General features: G+C 39.2%; 1 protein-coding gene across 2 annotated transcripts in view; it reads right to left on the bottom strand.

Moving 5' to 3' along the window:
- Nucleotides 1-18,998, bottom strand: part of LOC126315920 (clathrin interactor 1-like) — a gene marked incomplete at its 5' end in the record, with an annotated part of 120,291 nt that extends 101,293 nt beyond the window's left edge. For both annotated transcript variants that reach the window (XM_049992708.1, XM_049992707.1), the window contains 3 exon segments: nt 2,584-2,797; nt 18,684-18,792; nt 18,871-18,998. In XM_049992708.1, the coding sequence (XP_049848665.1) occupies nt 2,584-2,797; nt 18,684-18,792; nt 18,871-18,998 (451 nt within the window).
- Nucleotides 18,999-19,617: the final 619 nt, after the last annotated feature.

The raw sequence follows: 19,617 nt of genomic DNA, 5'->3' as shown, positions 1-19,617 counted from the left end.
GGAGTAAAAGTGATAGAGGAAGGCCAAGAGATAAATACAGTAAGCAGATTCAGAAGAATGTACGCTGCAGTAGTTACTTGGAGATGAATAGTATTGCACAGGTCATAGTAGTGTGGAGAACTGCATAAAAGCAGTCTTTGGATTGAAGACCACAAGAACAGTAACATTTGATAAGTAATTGCAGCCCCATGTAGTAAATGGGTTAGAAATACCACAAAAGAAATACTATGAATCAATACAATATAATGTAAATACATACCACTTATCTCCAATTTCTGAATACATTCACAATACACATAATTAACACACTTACAAAAAGTAACAACATAAATCACTAACCTTCTAGAAAGTGGTATCATTTGAAACAGATGGGTACACATCATGGAACTTTCATCTCTTTTTTTCCCCCACATTGTTTCACTATGTTTTTTTTTTTATTTTTCATGCTGACTTTACACAGTCTTGATGGCCTTCGCTCTGATGCTGTTGGGTCAATATGCTTAGGAAAATGGGCCTGATGTTTTGCGTGCAGTGTCTCTGGTAACTCTCCACACAATACCTGTCCTTGTCCTTTTTAATCTGATTTGGTACATTCTGCAGTAGTGATTCTGCTATTCCAATCCTTTAATCAAAGTAACTCTGTTTTTTCCATTATTTACTTTGTTGCACAAAATGTACAAATTGAAATGACCAAAGTCAAACAAGTGAATGAAAATTTTTCAAATGCAACACTCATTGCCCTTATTATTTATGTTTTGAAAACATTTTGTGGGGATGGGTCACTAATATTTAAGAACATATATTTTGAGATGCGAACTTGACAAAGCATGACATGTAACCGAGTGTGATGCCAAAAGATAACAAGAATTTATCACAAGCCTGGCCTGTACGGTGTGTTAACATTAATCAAACACTTTCATTAAACCAAAAACACTAATAAGTGCTGCGCAAACATTAGCAGCAACACTGTTGGATAATGTAACTTAATACAAGCTGACACACAGACAGGAAACTTATCTCAACACCAAAAAGTAATTAATATAAAGAAATGAAATTTAAGGAATAAATTTGTCTATGTAACTACTGAAGTGATCGACATTGCGAGATCACAAGTTAATATAAGCCTGAGATAAGCTCTTGGAAATTGAATTGCTGGTACGTTAATAAGCAGCTGAACACAAGCATGCAGATGTGCATACATTGTGTTGTATAGGTGCCAGACGTCTGTTCGTGGGATGGAGTTCCATGGCTATTCCACTTGGTCAGTCAATACAGGAATAGTTAACACTGGTTGTGGATGATGCTGGAGTTGTTATCCAATGATGTCCCGCATGTCCTCAATTGGAGATATATCTGCTGATCTAAAAAGCCATGTCAACATGTCAACACGGCACAGAGCATGTCAGGTTACAACAGCAGTATGTGGGCAAATGTTATCCTGTTGAAAAACACCCCCTGGAATGGTGTCCATGAATGGCAGCACAACAGGTCGAATCACTGGCCTCCTCATAACCAATCCATGGCCTTTACTGGCACCAAGACAGACACAGATTTCATCGGAAAACACGACAGACCTTCACCCGGCAACCCAATGATCTCTCACTTGACACCACTGAAGTCACAAATGACGGTGGTTTGGAATCAGTGGAATGCACAATACAGGGCATGTGGCTTGGAGCTGTTCTTGAAGTAATCAATTCGTAAGTGTTTTGTGACACTGTGGTGCCAACTGTTACCCAAATTGCTGCTGCAGATCCAGTGCGATGCACCAGTCATGTACCAAATATGAAGGTCTTCCCTCTCCGAAATGCCACGTGGCCATCTGAGGCCTGTTCTTGTGACCACACATTCCTGCGACTATCGCTGCCAGCAATCATCTACAGTGACTTTGTTCCCACCAAGTCTTTCTGCAATATTGCAGAAGGTAGATCAAGCTTCTCTGAGCCCTATTACATGACCTCATTCAAACTCAGCAAGGTGGTGTTAATGGTGCGTTTGCTATCTTAAAGGCATTCTTTACTAACATCAACTTACCATGTCTAATCTCAAACGTAACTAATGCTCATGACCATTACAGAATGTATTTAAAGCAAATCTGATCTGTATCCTCACAGTGGTACTACTAGCAAAACTCATGCTACTGGGGCGAAAATTGAGTAGGCGTCATCCTTCAGATGTAGGAGCAAATGTACAAACTTTTGTTTACACTGGACAACTCCTTCTTGGTGTTGTGATTTTTTTCCCCCGTCAGTGTATTTCTATTACAAGAGTCATAATGAATATTGTCTCACTAAATAGCTTACTAAAATATGCGCATTTATCATAGGCGAAAAAGTAAACAGCTGCAATTTGCACGTAAATCCTAATCAGAAAGTTATTAAAAAACTATTCTATTTTCACTGTCATTTACCATTAACAGAGGCACTCCTTTACGAGGTGGCTTTTATGTTTGAACACAGAACTTTTGCAGACAATTTTAATTATTTTAAAAATATGCTCACAGTTTTCAGTGGTTTACATCCTTATTTTATCTTGATTTTTATCAATGCTAGTAATATTGTTAATAAACAGTTATAATCTTACCCCTGAGTTTGAATCCTTGCCATAGTGTGCTGCTGCACCCAGGTCTATCCTCTTAATAGGCTTATTGGAACGAACAGGTGTCCCAGCTGTTGGAGAACTTGCTGGCCTGTTGGACCGACGGTCACCAGAATCTAGACTGTCACTGTCCTTATCACGGTATTCACGGCCTGTCCGTCTACCTTCACCATCCGAATCCTCCCTTTCACCATCATCACTTTAAAATGTTGAATATAAATTAGCATAGTAAACAATTTTACAACTTACATTATTTTAGATTACATTTATCATGCATAGGAGCACACTCGCACACACCAAATGGAGTAATGGTGGCAGCAGACTAATATATTAAATGACTGCACATTGATAATTGGGTAACACAGCAGACATGAGTACAACATGGCAGAAAAAAGGGGGGGGGGGGGTGCAGAGATTTAGTGTATTTCAAATTTCATGGAAAAAAAGTAAGTAAAGAAGTGTAAGGAGCAGCCAAATCAAAATAAGACAGATGGAATTAGCAAGTAATCTGTTTATTACTTCAAAAGTACTAACCATAACTGTTCATACATTTATACCACAGTAAGACAAGATGGTCAACACCTTCATAGAAACATGTTGCAGTTGTGTAAGGAACCATGACGGTAGCCAATCATACGTCTCTGTGTATGAAGTAAATTGACAGCCGCGAAGTAAATTGACAGTCGCAAATGTCTTTCTCCAGTGTACCAAAAATATGGAAACCACATGTGGACATACCAACACTATATGGAGTGTGTGTAAGAACTTCCCAGCAAAACTTCTGCAGCATAGTTGATATAACCTCCACATGTTGCCGTTAATTTGCTTCACATGAAAAGGTGCACAACACCTGAGTACTCACGGTTCCACCCACATGCTACCACAAACATTTTTCCATGAAGGCACTAATCGCCTTTTCTCTCAGTGGGATACATGTATTCACAGTTATGATACTTACTTCTGAAATAATAAACAGGTTACTTATGATTTATTGTTAAGTTCCTCAATCAGTAAAACCGAACCCTTACAGGATCACTTTGTTGTCTGTCCATCCGTCCATCGAACTATTAAATGCCCCTTTTTCTTCCGGAATGAGTAGAGGGTATCACACTGAAATTTGTGTCGCGTACTAATATCTGTAGTCAATTTGCGGTGTATAAAATTTAAGCTTCTAAGTCGATGCAGTCAAAAGATATGGTCATTTACATCACCTATTTTGATAGTTGCAAATTCACTCAGAAAACCTAGAGGTGCTTCCCACTGACCTGCAAATTTTGAAAATTTAACAGAAAGCAAGGCATCATAGTACAAGTAAAGGAAAAAAAAATCAAAAAATTGTTAATTTGTAATTGTATCATCATTGTCACCACCACCACCACCACCTTCTTCTTCTGCAGCTCTCAATGTTCCTCTATTTTGTTAAAGCCTTTTCGTCTCTGAATAACTGCTGCAACTTACATCCTTCTGAATCTGCTTACTGTATTCATCTATTCGTCTCCCTCTATTGTTTTTACCCACCACACTTCCATTTGCAATACTAAACTCATGATCCCTTGATGTCCTGGAATGTGTCCTATCAACCAATCCCTTCTTCTAGTCAGTCTGTGCCACAAATTTCTTTTCTCCCAATTCTATTCTGTAGGTTCTCATTAGTTACATGATCTACCCACCAAATCTCCAACATTCTTCTGTAGCACCACATTTGAAAAGCTTCTATTTTCTTTTAGTCTAAACTAATTATCGTCCATCTTTCACTTCCATACATGGCTACACTCCAGACAAATACTTTCAAAAAAGATTCCTAACACTTAAATCTACATTGAATGCTAATAAGTTTCCTTCTTCAGAGATGCTTTTCTTGCCACTGTCTACTTTTTATAACCCCTCTACTTCATACTTTTACTATTCTTGTTGCACTTGCAACCACTGTTTTGTTTCTGTACAAGTTGTAAACAGCCTTTTGTGCCCTGTATTTTACCCCTGTTATCTTCAGAATTTCAGAGTATTCTAGTCAACATGGTCAAAAGTGTCCTCCAAGTCTACAAATGCTATAATGTTGGTTTGTTTTTCCTTAACCTATCTTCTAAGATAAGTTGTAGCATCAGTATTGCCTCATGCATTCCTACATTTCTACAGAATCCAAATGGATCTTCATCAAGGTCTGCTTCCACCAGTTTTTCCATTCTTCTGTGAAGAAACTGCATTAGTATTTTGTAGCCATGACTTATTAAACTGCAAGTTCAGTAATTTTCACACCTGTCAGAAAATGCTTTCTTTGGAATTGGAATTACCAGATTCTTCTTGAAGTCTGAGGGTATTTCGCCTCCACCAGATAGAAGAGTTTTGTAATGGCTGGCTCTCCGAACGCTATCAGTAATTCTGATGGAATGTTGTCTCATTTTGACTTAGGTCTGTCAGCACTCTGTCAAATTATTCTCGCTGTGTCATACCTCCCAGCTCATCTTCATCTATGCCCTCTTACATTTCCACGATATTGGAAAGTACATCTCCCTTGTATAGACACATTATATACTCCTTCCACCCTTCTGCTCTCCCTTCTTTGCATAGGATTGGTTTTCCACCTGAACTCTTGATATTCATACAGGCGGTTCTCTCTTCTCCAAATGGTCTCTTTAATTTCCCCCAGTGATATATGCATATACATTCTTACAATTGTTCTCTGGCCATTCCTGCTTAGTCATTTTGGATTTCCTATCAGTCTCATTTTATACATTTGCATTCCCTTTCACCAAATTTATTAGTTGCATTTTTAAATTTTCTCCTTTCTTTACTTAAATTCAATATCTCCTGTGTTATCCAAGGATTTCTACTTGGTGTGATCTTTTTATCTATTTGATCCTCTGCTGTCTTAATGCCATCCATTCATCATCTACTGTATTCCTTTCCCCTGTTCTACTCAATCGCCTAGTGCCTGCTCTGAAAGTCTTGGCCACCTCTGGTTCTTTCAACCTAGTCATGTCCTATCTCCTTAATACCGAAGTTCTTGCAATTTCTTCAGTTTTAATCTACAGCTCATAACCAATAATCAACCAGCATCCACATCCTTCCCTGTAAATTTCTTGCAATTAAATATCTGGTTCTGAAATCTCTGTCTTACCATTATATCATGAACCTGAAACCTTCTGAAGTCTCCAGGTCTATTCCATGTATACAACCTTCTTTTTACAATTTTTAAACCAAATGTTGGCAATGATTAAATTAAGCTCTGTGCAAAATTCTACCAGGTAGCTTCCTCCTCCATTCCTTTCCTCCAGTTCATATTCCACCTACATTTTTTTTCCTTCTCTTCCTTTTCCTAATTCCAGTCCCCAATCAGTATTAAATATTCACCTTCCTTAACTATCTCAATAATTTATTTTATCTCGTCATACATTTCTACAATCTTTCTTCATCTATGGAGCTAGTTGGCACATAAACGTATACTACTGTGATGGGTGGGTTCTTCATGTCTATCATGTCTATCTTGGCTATCATAATGCATTCACTATCCTGTTCATAGTTGCATACCTGCACATTCCTATTTTCTCTTTCACTAGTAAACCTACTCCTGAATTATCCGTTTGATTTTCTATTTATAGCCCTGTATTCACCTGACCGGAAGTCCTGTTCTTCCTGCCACCGAACTTAACTAACGCCCACTATATTGAACTTTCACCAATCCATTTCACTTTTTAAATTTTCAAATGTACCTGTGTGATTAAGAAATCTAACATCCCATGCTTCAATCCATAGAATAACGTTTTGTTTCTCCTGATGATGACATACTCCCACGCAGTCCCTATCTGGAGATCCGAATGGGTAGGGGGACAACCTTACCTCTTGAATATTTTACCCACGAGGATGCTAATATTTAACCAACAGTAGAGCTGTATGCCCTTGGAAAAAATTATGGCAGTAGTTTCCCCTTTCTTTCAGCCACTAACTATACCAGACTAGCATGGTAGTTCTGGCTGATGTTACAAGGCCATGTCATTTAAACAACTGGACTGTTGCTCCTGCAACTACTGTAAAGGCTACAGCTGCTGCCCATTTTCAGGAACCACACATTTGTCTGGCCTCTCAAAAGATACCCTTCCATTTTGGTTGCACATGTGGAGTGACTTTCTGCATAGCTGAGGCAAGATTCATGATTCATAATTATTATATCACGTCTTTTTTTTTTTTTTTTGCCAATTTTTGTCCATCTGTCCACCTCTGAAGACTTCTTTTTCTCAGGAATGGGTATGAGTACGAAGCTGATATTTATGTCAAATACTGTACTAGCAGCTTTAGACCCTCGGCAGTCTAACAAACTTAAGCTTGTAAGTCAATGCACTCAAAAGATATGGCACAAGTTGTGTAATTTCATACTCAAAATCAATCGTCAGAGCCAGTAGATAAGGTGTTTATATACATGCCTATTGGTAAAGCACATGCTTGAAAACAGTGGTCGCAGGTTCAAATCTGTTGACCCACAGGATTTTCAATCTCCCTTTTAATCTAGCCTTCATTTCTCAACCTTGTTGAAGGGTCACCAGAAACAATACCTGGTTCAGAGTGAAGTTAAAGTATAGGTGCACTTTACCCAGTTGGATAACTGGGGAAGTTAGAGACACGTAAGTTGCCGAGGTGGCATCCAACAGGAAGACTTGCACCAGGCCATAGAGCCACATGAAGTAGCAGGAACAACAACCATCATTATCACCATCACCTATACATGTAATAAAGTTTGGAAGAAACCCACAGAGCACTTGTCCGAAGCCCCCACCCCCATCTCATCTGTCTCGTTTTCATTCGACTATGTCATGCACATAACAAACCACACTTTAAAGCAAGGCAAGGAGCAAGCCATCTTCAAGCATAGTGACTGGAGAAGTGTTCTGTCACATATTGTGGAGAAAATTAATCCAGGACATTTCTGAAATACATTAAATAATTTAAGTGCCAGGTCAGAGAAGAATGCAGTTTAGCACCTGTAAAATAACAGTACCAGAAAGCTTACCAATTTCATGATTCTGGAGTGCATAACAAAAATTGCTTTGACTGATCAACTACAACCACCACAATTCAGATTTACAGTCATATTTAGTTTTCCCTGCAAGACTGGTGGACAAAACAACTAACTATGCTGACATGCATCTTAAAATTTACAGAAGACAGAATTCTAGAACATGCAACAGGAACAAAAAGTGTAATACAACAATGGTATTAGGAAAGAGAACTTCTTGCTGCATAGAAGATGTTTTGAGGACATAGAACACATTCAAAATTATTGTAGTTCAGTTCTGCAAACTGTTGGGTTAAGGTGACCATCTTAAGGTGTGTAAGTAATCTGCCTGGTAGTAAATGAACATTACAAAAAGTGATCGCTTGGGTCATTCACACTTGCTTCATTGTTGCTTCCTGTGTGGTACAGAGGGGAATCGAGTCACTGATGACATCTGTATGAATCAATGTAAAGACCTCTCCAGATGCTCTTCCAAGAACAGTAAGGTTATGACAGAATGAATAGGAACCTTGAAGAATTAGAGAACGGTTGTCAGTGGAACTTATTTACTGAGACCAACACAGAATGCAGGTTTCAGTACAGGAAGAAACTAATTGTTGCAGTTCTGTCAGGTGACAGTAAATCCACTGCTGATCCACTGAAATACGTTAAGTGTGTTTTGGTCAGGTAGGAAGGGACAGGAAGAGGGGTCATGCTCCAGGATCACTGTCTATCACAGGTGAGGGTGGAACAATGTCAACAAACATCAGTTCAGTGTCCAATAAGAAGGGGGACATCTGGTGTCTCCGAGGTCATCAGAGTAGCTACCCTCTGAGATCTCTTCTTTTACTGTTTTGCTGTTTTTTTGCAGTCCAGAAACTTGTAAGAGGTTATTCACTGTGGATTTAGGAACAGGCACTGGTCTGTAAGTTTGACAGAAGAAGATTACTGAAAGAGACTCCTGTTGTCAGCAAACACTGGAGGAGGAGGAGGAGGAGGAGGAGGAGGATGCTTCTCCGGCCACAAGCTGGAAATGGTTCGCGAAGAAGGTGCTGAAGCAAGCACAAGAGTGAAGTGCCTATCAGCCTCGGGTATAATTTACTACTGGAGCTACCAATCAATCAATCAAGTGAACCTGGTTCTACTGAAGACCTGGCAGCAGTAGTGGCAAAGTCGGTAGCATGGAGAGATGGTATAAACGATCATGTTTAGTTTCCGAGCCTCAAAATATGAGAGGTGATATGGCTTCTTCAGTTCCTTTATTTGTTGTTCCTTAACTCTGGAGCATACTTCAGGGATGGAGGAAACTGGTCATTCCCACAATTTGCACAGACAGTTGGTAGTGCACCCACAGTGAATTTTGGTGAAGTGGGTGGCTATCATCTCCACAAATTGGTCGCAGGTACATCGGGAATACTTGTGCCTGAAGATCAGGCATTTGATGCGCCATGATGGAGGTGGGAAATATGGCTTCACATCTCCGTGGTAAACCATGATTTTAACCTTCCTGGAAGTGAATCCCCCTCAAAAGTGAGCATTAATGTTGCAGTATCGACATTGTTATCAGACTGTAACATACACAACAAATGAAGTGGATCCCTCACCACCTCTCCAAGCGACTGTGTAGTAGTTCATCCATCATGTGTTAGGCCCAGCGAAAAATTAAATCCTGCACAGTGTTTTGGTATCAAATACATCACCAAGTTGTGAACAACAGAATACACCCGAGACTGGGAAGAATTTGCCACCTCAATTAAGATGAAACACTTAGTGATGTACCAAGGAAAGAGAAAGTCACCTAATTGTTTCTCCACAAAGTACATTGGCTTAGTAGAGAGAAAGGACCTTCCTCAAATCAGGAACTGACAGGACAAAGTGTCTGCAAGTGGACTTGTTTTGCATTCCTTCCATGCAATTGCCAAGAAGGTTAAGTTCAGTCAGTTAAGTATGACCATGGTTGGGAAAATGTATTTGACAACAAACTAAAACATATATAAGTCTGTTCAAAAAATTCTGGAACATTTGTAATTTCGCACCAATAGTGCGTTGGAGCAAAATGCAGTTGGCATCCACGCACACATCTGTATTCAAGGTGAAACTGCCAGAAGTTTCATTGTTTTATATCTGTTATTGTTTAGTGCTGTATTGAGTAGAATATCGTGTGCCGCAGTTTGCAAATTCTGAGATGGCAGAGTTAGAGGAGCAATGTGCACCCATTAAATTTTTCGTGAAACTGAAGAAAACCTTTACAGAGGCACACCAAATGACTCGGAAAGCCTACAGCGATGAGTGCTTAAGGCATATTTGGTGTTACAAATGGTTCGCATGGTTTAAAAATGGCTGGGCAGAAGTTAAAGATGACCCTGGCTAAGGATGCCCTTAGATATCTACTGATGACGCTCATGTCATGAACGTCAACAAAATTGTGCATGCCAATCTAAGACTGTCTGTCCAAAAGATTGCAGAAGAATGTAACATTTCAGTTGGATCATGTCATAAAATTCTAACACAGCATCTCTGGAATGTATCATGTTGCCACCAAGTTCGTCCCACAGCTCACGAGTCAAGATGAGAAAGATCATCGCCTTGCAGTCTGTGAAGAGCTTTTGGACCACGCAAATGAGAACAAGATGTCACTTAAGAGAATCATAACTGGTGATGAGACTTGGGTCTATAGTTATGATGTTGAGACGATGGTTCAATATTCACAACGGGTGGGGAAAGATCCTCCAAGACCAAAAAAAGCTTATCGGATCTGATCAAATGTCAAAGCATGCTGACAATTTTCTTAGAATTAGTCCAACACAAATTCATGCCACAGGGACAAACTGTTAATCGACAATGCTATAGTATGTGTTGCGATGCCTGCGATCAAATGTGAGAAAGAAATGGCCTGAAATGGCTCTTGCATCACAATAACACACCCGCACATTCATCCCTGTTGGTGTGAGACGATTGGGGGGGGGGAAACCCACTGTGCTGCTTCATCCTCCATACTCTTCAGACCTGCAGAACCCCACTGAAAGGGTGGAAATTTGCAACAAAAGAAAAGGAAACAGTGTTGGGAGTGGTGTATCAATTGTGGAGGAGAGCATTGGAAGGAGACCATGCATAATAAGTAAAAGGTAAGTGCAGAAAAATTTTGTACACAAAGTTCCAGAATTTTTTTGAACAAACCTTGTACATAGATAATATATGAACAAAAGAAAATGCAATTACAATTAATATGTCCAGTCACCCGAAGTGTTGGCAATTGCTTGTCACCTCCAATGCATGCTTGAAACTAAGTTTTCCGCATATTTCTGCGAAAGACACCTCTAAATGCATTGAATTTGTGTCAACAGCTGTTTCAAAGTGGAGATCATTTTACCTTGCAACTTCTTTTTGATGTAAGACAATACATTTTTAACAGGATTAGCATCAGCTGACTGTGAAGACCAATCCAGTACCTGCACACTTTTATCCCTATTCCGGTCGCTGCAATGCCTGCTTCAGTGCTATGTATCATTGTTTTCCTGCAGTATCCAACCTTCATTTTTGTTGTTGAACCAACATTTGGCAGTCGGCATCAAACATCTTTGATAAATGCAATGTATAAACTGTACTCATGTTTCTTCTTGTGTATCTCAGTCAAGAATTAAAAGTAAGCTAATTCTCTATGGATGTTGCATAGAGGACAAAGGTTACCTTCATCGGCCTGTAATATCTTTTACCATATGTGCGTAATGCCGATCACGCTCTTAATTTATGGACTGTACATGTGGTCACAATAATCTGAAATGAACTGTTCTTAGTCTGAAAGGACTGTCTGGCAATCCTTCCAACCACCAGCTGACAACTATGGTCTTTACCTGACACCGCATATGCCATGATGCTGCCTACTCCAAATGGGGCTCCCTCAGGACAGAAATTCAGAAATGAAAGAAGTCATATGCAAAAGTTTGAATCACCAAAACTATCATCAGTAGTTTTAAAGAAAGTTTCAGGTCCTTAAAACGGTAAAATGAAGAAGGAATATATTTTAAGGCAACATAAATAAACCACTTTTGTTTTGGTGATGATACTGTACTGTTTGCCTCTAGTACGGGTAACAAATGGGAGAACTTGATAGGGCATATGTGGAAATGGGCTACAAAATTAATTAAAATAGGACTAAATTTATAATCAACGTATTTACCAGAACATAGTATAAACTGATAAAGTCATAAGACTTTTTTTTTTATTTATGGAAGATTAAGGCAATGACTCCATGGATAGCAAAAAACAAATTAAAGAGTAAAAATTTCTCTGGTTGCTTCTAATGAACAATGAGCTTTTCAAAATCAAACTTCTTATTGGTCTGAAAAGAAAAGTTTACAATCACTGTGTATTGCCAGTTTTTACTTACAGCAGTGAGATCTGGACCTTCAATGTTGAAACTATCTAAATCAAGAGAAGCTCTGTGAGCAAAGAAAAGATGCATGTTGGAAAAAAATTGGAGAGAGAGAAAAGCAAACAAATGGGTCCAGCAACATACTAAAGATCAACATGCAACTATAACATTGGTGAAAATTAAATTGGAATGGTGGGACAAGATGCCAGGTGAATAGATGGACTAAGGGAATTATTTGTTGGATCACAAGAGAAAGAAAAGACCAAAATGATGACCTGATGGAGGGTGGGCATATGATATTCAAAAAGCAATAAAAAGCAACAAAGACATATGCAGCTGCAGGCAGTAATGCATGGCCACCCTCAGAAGCATGCTTTCATCCACTGGTGGATGTCAAGTAGCTAATAATAGTGATCACTGAAGTCTTTGCCTATGCAATGCAGGAATATGCCACATGTAAACCCAAATTACTGAAAATTTTTATCACAACTGCCTCACTATTAACAAAAACTACACAAAAAGGCATTTAGTAACCTAACTATTGCTCACATGTTATAACATTTAATATAGCTGGTTAAAATGTGACAAAATAATTAGTATATCAATGAAGATGAAAAGCAGTCTTTCCTTCTCACCCCATTTGGTAAGTCTCCCCTGACCCAGGGTTCTGGTCAACTTTTTGTTAACTCTCACCACTTTTAAACCTCGCCAGTCCTTTTCCTTCACCCATCTTCCTTTCCCTTCAACCCGTCTGCCAGCAGAGAAGCCACTGGCTCTGAAAGCCTGAAAATCTTAAATACCTTTATATGTGTGTTCTCTTGCTGCCACCTGGAGGGTAGATTCTTTATTACTCCAATAAGCAAATAATCAGAATGTCACTAGCAATGTAAAATTTCATAATTTTGAATACTCAACAATCCATGTACCACAGGGCTAAGTTCTCTCCAGATGTGGATTACAGACATTATCTTACCAGGAAGCATTCAGGGTTGTGTTAATTTCAGCCACTACATATTGATGTACCTCCCACTGAGCCATTTATCTTCCACTGGTTCATAATACACTGATGCAATGGCTAGGTCACAGCAATCAATCACCCCCTCCCCCCCCCCCCCCCCCCAGCCCCCAATTCCAATTTTTGTTAGTGACTGTATTTTCAGTCTCAATTTCTCAAATCTGCATCTACCCTTGTATCCTACACAATGACATCTCCTGTCCCTAGCTTTTGAGTGAAGAATGGGACTTTGGATGTACTGGACTTTCTTCTCTGCTTGGTACCTGTGCTACAATACCTTAAAATAATAATAATAATAATAATAATAATAATAATAATAATCGTAGAGGCAGTGAAGATGAGCAACTTTGCTGTGCTCTTACATTTCATATTCTCTGAAGTCCCAAGCTCTCTTTTAGTGCTACAATAATAATAATGAATTTAAATTTGTAGGCTTCCATGGCCTGTATCATTTTGGATAAAATAATCTTGGGTACTGGGCCATGTCACTGTTAACTGCTAAAAGAACTAATTTGCTGATGTTTTGATCAGTTTGCTGCTGCCCTAGGACTGTGGAAAATTGATTGAAACCTCAGCAATTTACAATGACACAGATCAATTCCCAAAATTATTTTATCCTAAATAATGCATTTTTCAGTTAAGTAACTTGAGAAGACAATCAGTGAATGTAGGAAGGCAATCAGCTTAGACCCTTCAGAACACTACCATTTGTTACAATACTCAATAAAAATATGATAAATAGTTATTTAAACATATATTCCTTAGTTCGGGGTGTATCTCAGTTACCAAAGAGGTCGCAGATGGTGGATAGCGCTTGCTCCTCAAACAGGATTAACTATGAATATATAGATGGATTCGAGTAAGTTGTTACAGATTGAGGTGGCAGGATCAGGGGGAGTGGAAGAGTAGCACATGGTGCAGCTACATGTAGTAAGCACCAACCACCAGTATTATCTGTGAATATATAGATGGATTCGAGTAAGTTGTTACAGATTGAGGTGGCAGGATAAGGGGGACTGGAAGAGTAGCACATTGTGCAGCTACATGTAGTAAGCACCAACCACATATGCTCTATGTTGATCCTGTGTCATAGAGAGTGAACAGCACTAAGCGTTGATCCGCTTTCTTGCTGACAGGGATTAGCCGAAAGACTAAGGTAAGAGAAACCCAAACAGAAAACCAGTCCTGGTTGGAGGTTGGCAACAGCTTACCAAACTGTCCTGGACTAATAATTACTAGTACTAGTGTCACCTGTTGGTCATCCAAAAGTGCTGAAGGAACTCACTGCAGCAGCAGCTCTAATTGGTGAGCCCAGAATTTTTACAGCAACTTCTGCCTATTCACCAGTTCCTCTTAAACTTCAACACCACAATAAAGGATTAGTATGATTATTTTTATCTTGCCGGAGGTGAGAATTCACTCCTCCTCAAACAAACTCTGGAACAAATTCGTTGTTTGTTTCTACAATTAGCCAAGTTCCCTCTAACCTGAATAACACATAGTCCAGTGTTCTTTGCTGTGCCACAAGGTTGATAGCACCAAGCATCTCGATAGACCTCAGGTTATTACATAGTACTGCTCGATCCAGACGATAAGCTTCAAGGTGACACTGATTCTTTGTTATTAAATTCTTTTTGTGTTAGTCTTATCATTTTATCTTGATAGCAGTGCAGCCATACAAAAGTAGATAGAGAAAGGAGCAGAACAGAAAATTATAGTCTGTCTCAAATGTCACTACATCTGACAAAGCTTTTTTTGTTTTCTCACTGGAAACAGTTTAAGAATAAATTTATCATCAAGAAACACAAGCAATCTGTTTAAAACGTTCAATAATAATTTTGTTATTAATGATCATTCTTCACTAACATTCAGAGGTTTGACATGGATTATAAAGTGTGTGACATTACAAAACAATGATTTAAGGATACTGACTTATCACTTACCACTATGCAGCTATTCAACGTGTGTCACAGGAATTGGGGGTGGGGGGTGGGGGGCAGCGTATGTGTGCGCACCAGGCATCTACCCGGACCACATCACTAAATGCCACCTTAACTGCTTTCTGTGGTAGGGGGGTTCACTTCCTGCTATCTTTACATTTGGCAGAAATTGGTTAGACTTTTACAAACATGCCTAAATGACATGAAAGCTAGGGCTAATGGCAAAGTTTCCACGTAGAAACAGGATGAAGACAGACAGACAAATTATCACCTGGCCTTTTCAGTCTGACACTCGAAAAGGTAATGCGAAAGTTTCACAAAGAACTTTCAGGGTGATCATATTGAAAATGACAACATTACCTGAGTTCTATGCAAATGACTATTCCTGTACAGCACACGCACACACACACACACACACACACACACACACACACACACACACACACACACACACACACACAAAGATGAAGTGAAAAGTATTCAGAACACGGAATTAGTGGCATTGAGGTACAGGCTACAAATTAGTAGTGAAACGAGCAAGTACGTCAGTACAGGAAGAAAGTGCAATAATGCGCAAGATCTACAGTGAACTGCACCAGGTAGAAGTATGTGAAAGAGTTCAAATATCTTGGATCAATATTTACTTAAGTAACATCTACTAAAGCAGATATAACAGCAAGACTCTTACTCCCTACATCCTGTTTTAAAATCTAGAAGCTTATCTCAATAACAAAATACTGAATTAATAATAATGCCAGTGGTACTATATGACTCTCAAGACCTTAACTGACTGATTATACGTTAGAGAAAGTTCTTTGGGAAAACAGATAGTTACTATAAACAGCGCACTCATTTTCAGAGTTATATTTTCCAAAATATTACACGTACAAATTCAACTGTGGAAAAAAAAATGCAGGTCAATAAAATTGAAGGTCTGCATAAGCAAAGAACATAGAATACTGCAGCAAACTGTGACGATTTTGTGATGACAGTTACATTTCAAACTGTACAGTCTGCAGCCCATGCAATAATTAAAACTGGAAGATAATGACCAGTACCCTCAATTTTGCATCACAATGAAGGAAGCACTTTAGCAAGAACATTTTGCCTCCAACCTGATATTTAGCAACTAAGCAAGCTTCTATTTGAAACTTGCTGGCAGGTTAAAACTGCGTGCCTGACAGATTCATGAACTCATGAGCTTTGCCTTACACAGTCAAGTGCTCGACTGACTGAGCTACTCGAGCAAGACCCATCCTCACAGCTTTACTTCCACCAGTACCTCATCTCCTATCTTCCAAACATTAAAAAAGTTCTCCTGAGGAACTTCCAGGTCTGGGACTCATGGAGGAAAGTTTATGGCAGAGACATGACTTTGTCATAGCCTGGGGAATGTCTCCAGAATGCTTGCATAGCACAGAGCACTTGCCTGTGAAGGGCAAAGGTCACGAGTTCAAGTTTCGGTCCAAAACACAGTTTTAATCTGCCATGAAGTTTCCTATCAGTGCATACTCCACTGCAAAGTGAAAATTCATTCTGGAAACCTTCCCCAGGGTGTAGCTAAGTCATGCAAGTTTTGCAGGAGAATTTCCCTGAAGTCTGGAAAGTAGGAGATGAGGTACTGGCAGAAGTGAAGCTCTGAGGGTGGGTCATCAGTCATCTTGGGTAGCTCAGTTGGCAGAACACAAGCCAAAGAAAGACAAAAGCCCCTAGTTCGAGTCTCAGTCTGGCACACTTTTCATCTGCCAGAAAGTTTCATACCACCACACACTGCACTACAGAATGAAAATTCATTCTGGAAGCTTCCATTTACCTGGAACTGTTATTACCAGAATGTGATGGTGTGGGGCATTGAAAGGCTTCATGAAATTATGGCACATGAACAAGATTTGCTGTAGGTTAATGTTTTCAGTGTCACAGACAACGCTGTATGGGCCATGTTTTCTACAGTGAGAAGACTGTGATGGGTACCTCTTCCCTTGATATGTTGCAGTTGCGGTTTTTTCCCTAACTGAGTGCTCAATTTGAGGATTTCACCTTACAACAAGATAGAGCATGGGTATTCACCTTCCACATCACTGGACTGGGTGTAGATGGTGAAGAAGATGTGGCTTTGTTCCATTGGCCACCAAAGATCACCTGACCAAACACTTCGCGACTTTTTGCTTTAGAGGCACTCTTAGGATGGTGTTTATGAATCACCACTGCGAAGAATGTCGGAATAGGTCATGGAACACATCAATCACTGACAGAATGTTGACACACAAGGTACGGAACAAACTTTAGTACTGTTTGGAAGCATGTCGTGTGACCAGAAGGGCATACTTAGAACATCTGTAAAGTGCGAAATGCAAATCTGGTGAGTTTACAGTTGTATTCATTCATCACTCATATTTGTAAATGTAATACTTCAGAAAATATATAGTTTTGAAAACAAATGAATCATTTATAGTAGCTCTGTATATGGACCAATCTTGGGTCCAACTACAGGATCCAACAAGAGAAAGGGGAAAGCACAACAACACAGAACTAGAAGAGTTATATAAGGAGCCCAATATGATTGGCGTGACAAAAGGCAAAATACTTCAATGGGCTGGACGTTAGTGAGAATGGAAGAAACAAGATGGCTCAAAACTGCAATGAACAGGATTCCATCAGGAAGCAGGAGGGTGGCTCGATTAAGACAAGCTAGTGATCATGGTGAGCTGAAGAGAGATGGCAGATGACAGAAGCAGACGGAGAGCCATAACTATGGCATCGTATCCTCCGACCCTGATCCTGTAAAGTTCATTCAAATGTATAATTCAATTTGTATACTTGTTAATCTACGTCCCAATTGGATAACTGTTCCAGGAGGCAAGAGGTGGTGGTGGTGGTGGTGGTGGTGGTGGTGGTGTGAAGCACGAGAGGGCTGTGCAAAATCCAAAGACCCTTCAATCTGTACACTATAGTTACCCATCATTGTTTTTCTGCCACACATTAGTGGTGCTCTATCTTCTTATATCTTCTTTTAATAACTAATGCAATTACAATGGAGAATGAGAAACCATTCAACAGATGAGCAAATAATTATATGCAAGGCTAACAACCATGGAGTGCAAAACGTACTGTGTACTTAATGGAAAAAGATGACAAGTAACTTTTGCCTACTAACTCAGCCTACGTAAGCATGTTTGACCTTCAACGAACCATATGCCCACACAGAAACATTGTCACTGGAAAGCCACCTCCACCACATATATTTTAGCATCTCTCCTCCCCTTCCCATAAATAGAGGTTCATATATATTTGAAGAAGGGATCAGTAATGTGTATAAGTAAGTATCACAAGAAAAACACTGAAATGTATTTTGTTCCCCGAGGGAAAAAAAGGAAAAGAAGAGGGGGGGGGGGGGGGGGCACCAAAAGAAAGGTGGAAGGCAAATAAATAAAGCACGAGACCTGAAATTTAATAACAAAATCTTTCAGTTACATGTATATAAAAATGAATGTATAGAGCCAACCACATTTTTAAATTACAGGTTGTTTGATGGAACGGGGACATGTAATGTATCCTCATTTAGCACTGATTTTGGATTATGGCAGTTCTTGTACATGCATATGCTTCAACAGGTAAAAAGCATTAACAACCAGCAAATCACTGGGACCATCACGAATCCAAACAAACACAGTGAAGTGACTAATCAGACAATTAACCAGTGAGCCACAGAACACTATTTTACTCCTACAAGATAATAGTAATATCCCACAATCAGCGAGTACAATTCCATACCTGTTATTAGAGTCTTCAAAGCTCCGGTGTCGTGATCTTGCATTTCCACCTGAATCCCAGTCAAGGTCTTCTTTTTTCCATCGAGGTGTATCATCCCAGCCACTACTTCCTGAGTAGCAAAATTACAAATCAACAACCTTAATGCATGTAAAAACATTTACATTCACGTCAGTTTCAACATACTTACCAAACCTCATGCCCATGGCATCACTTGACATGCCCACATATTTATCTTTATTTTTCTTGGCTTTTTTCCTCTCTTCACGCAGTTTGTCATCATCCTGAATAAAGTCTATTAACTCACGAACTTTATGCCTATTTAAAAAAAAAAAAAATTGTAGAGTTAGTGATTTATTGTCAGATCCAAGAAATACTTACAAAAAAGTGCACACAGTAATTCTGGTTGCTTGCAAATTAACCATAGACAGCTTCTTCAGCCTACAACATCATGATCCAGACCTAATTTGTGCCCCCACAAAAATACTTCAAACTATAGTATTTTTTAAAATAAAGTTACTTGGGCACATGTTCTATAAATCATTTGAACTATTCTTTTATCACAATAATATCAGTTTACAGATATACATTGTTAGTGTTAACATTAATGTAGACTTAGTCCTACTCATGCCACTACACGCAAAACATTTTTTTTTTTTTTGCAGTTTACCAATTCCTTAAAAAGAAACTCATCAATGAAATAGGAGTTGCACAAGAGAAAAGTTTTTATATTACATTTAAAACTTGATTTCCTACCTGTTAAGACATTTTATGGTGTTTGGCAAAAGGTCGAAAATTTTTTGTTGCTACGCACAGAACTCCCTCCTGTAACACTAAAAGCTTTACATGGAGAGAGAGAGAGAGAGAGCAAGAGAGAGCAAGAGAGAGCAAGAGAGAGCAAGAGAGAGCAAGAGAGAGCAAGAGAGAGCAAGAGAGA

This window comes from Schistocerca gregaria, unplaced genomic scaffold (genome assembly GCF_023897955.1).
Source record: "Schistocerca gregaria isolate iqSchGreg1 unplaced genomic scaffold, iqSchGreg1.2 ptg000579l, whole genome shotgun sequence".
Taxonomy (NCBI): Eukaryota; Metazoa; Arthropoda; class Insecta; order Orthoptera; family Acrididae; genus Schistocerca; species Schistocerca gregaria.
The sequence above is the reverse complement of the archived record's forward strand: the minus strand, read 5'-3'. Positions and strand labels throughout refer to the sequence as shown.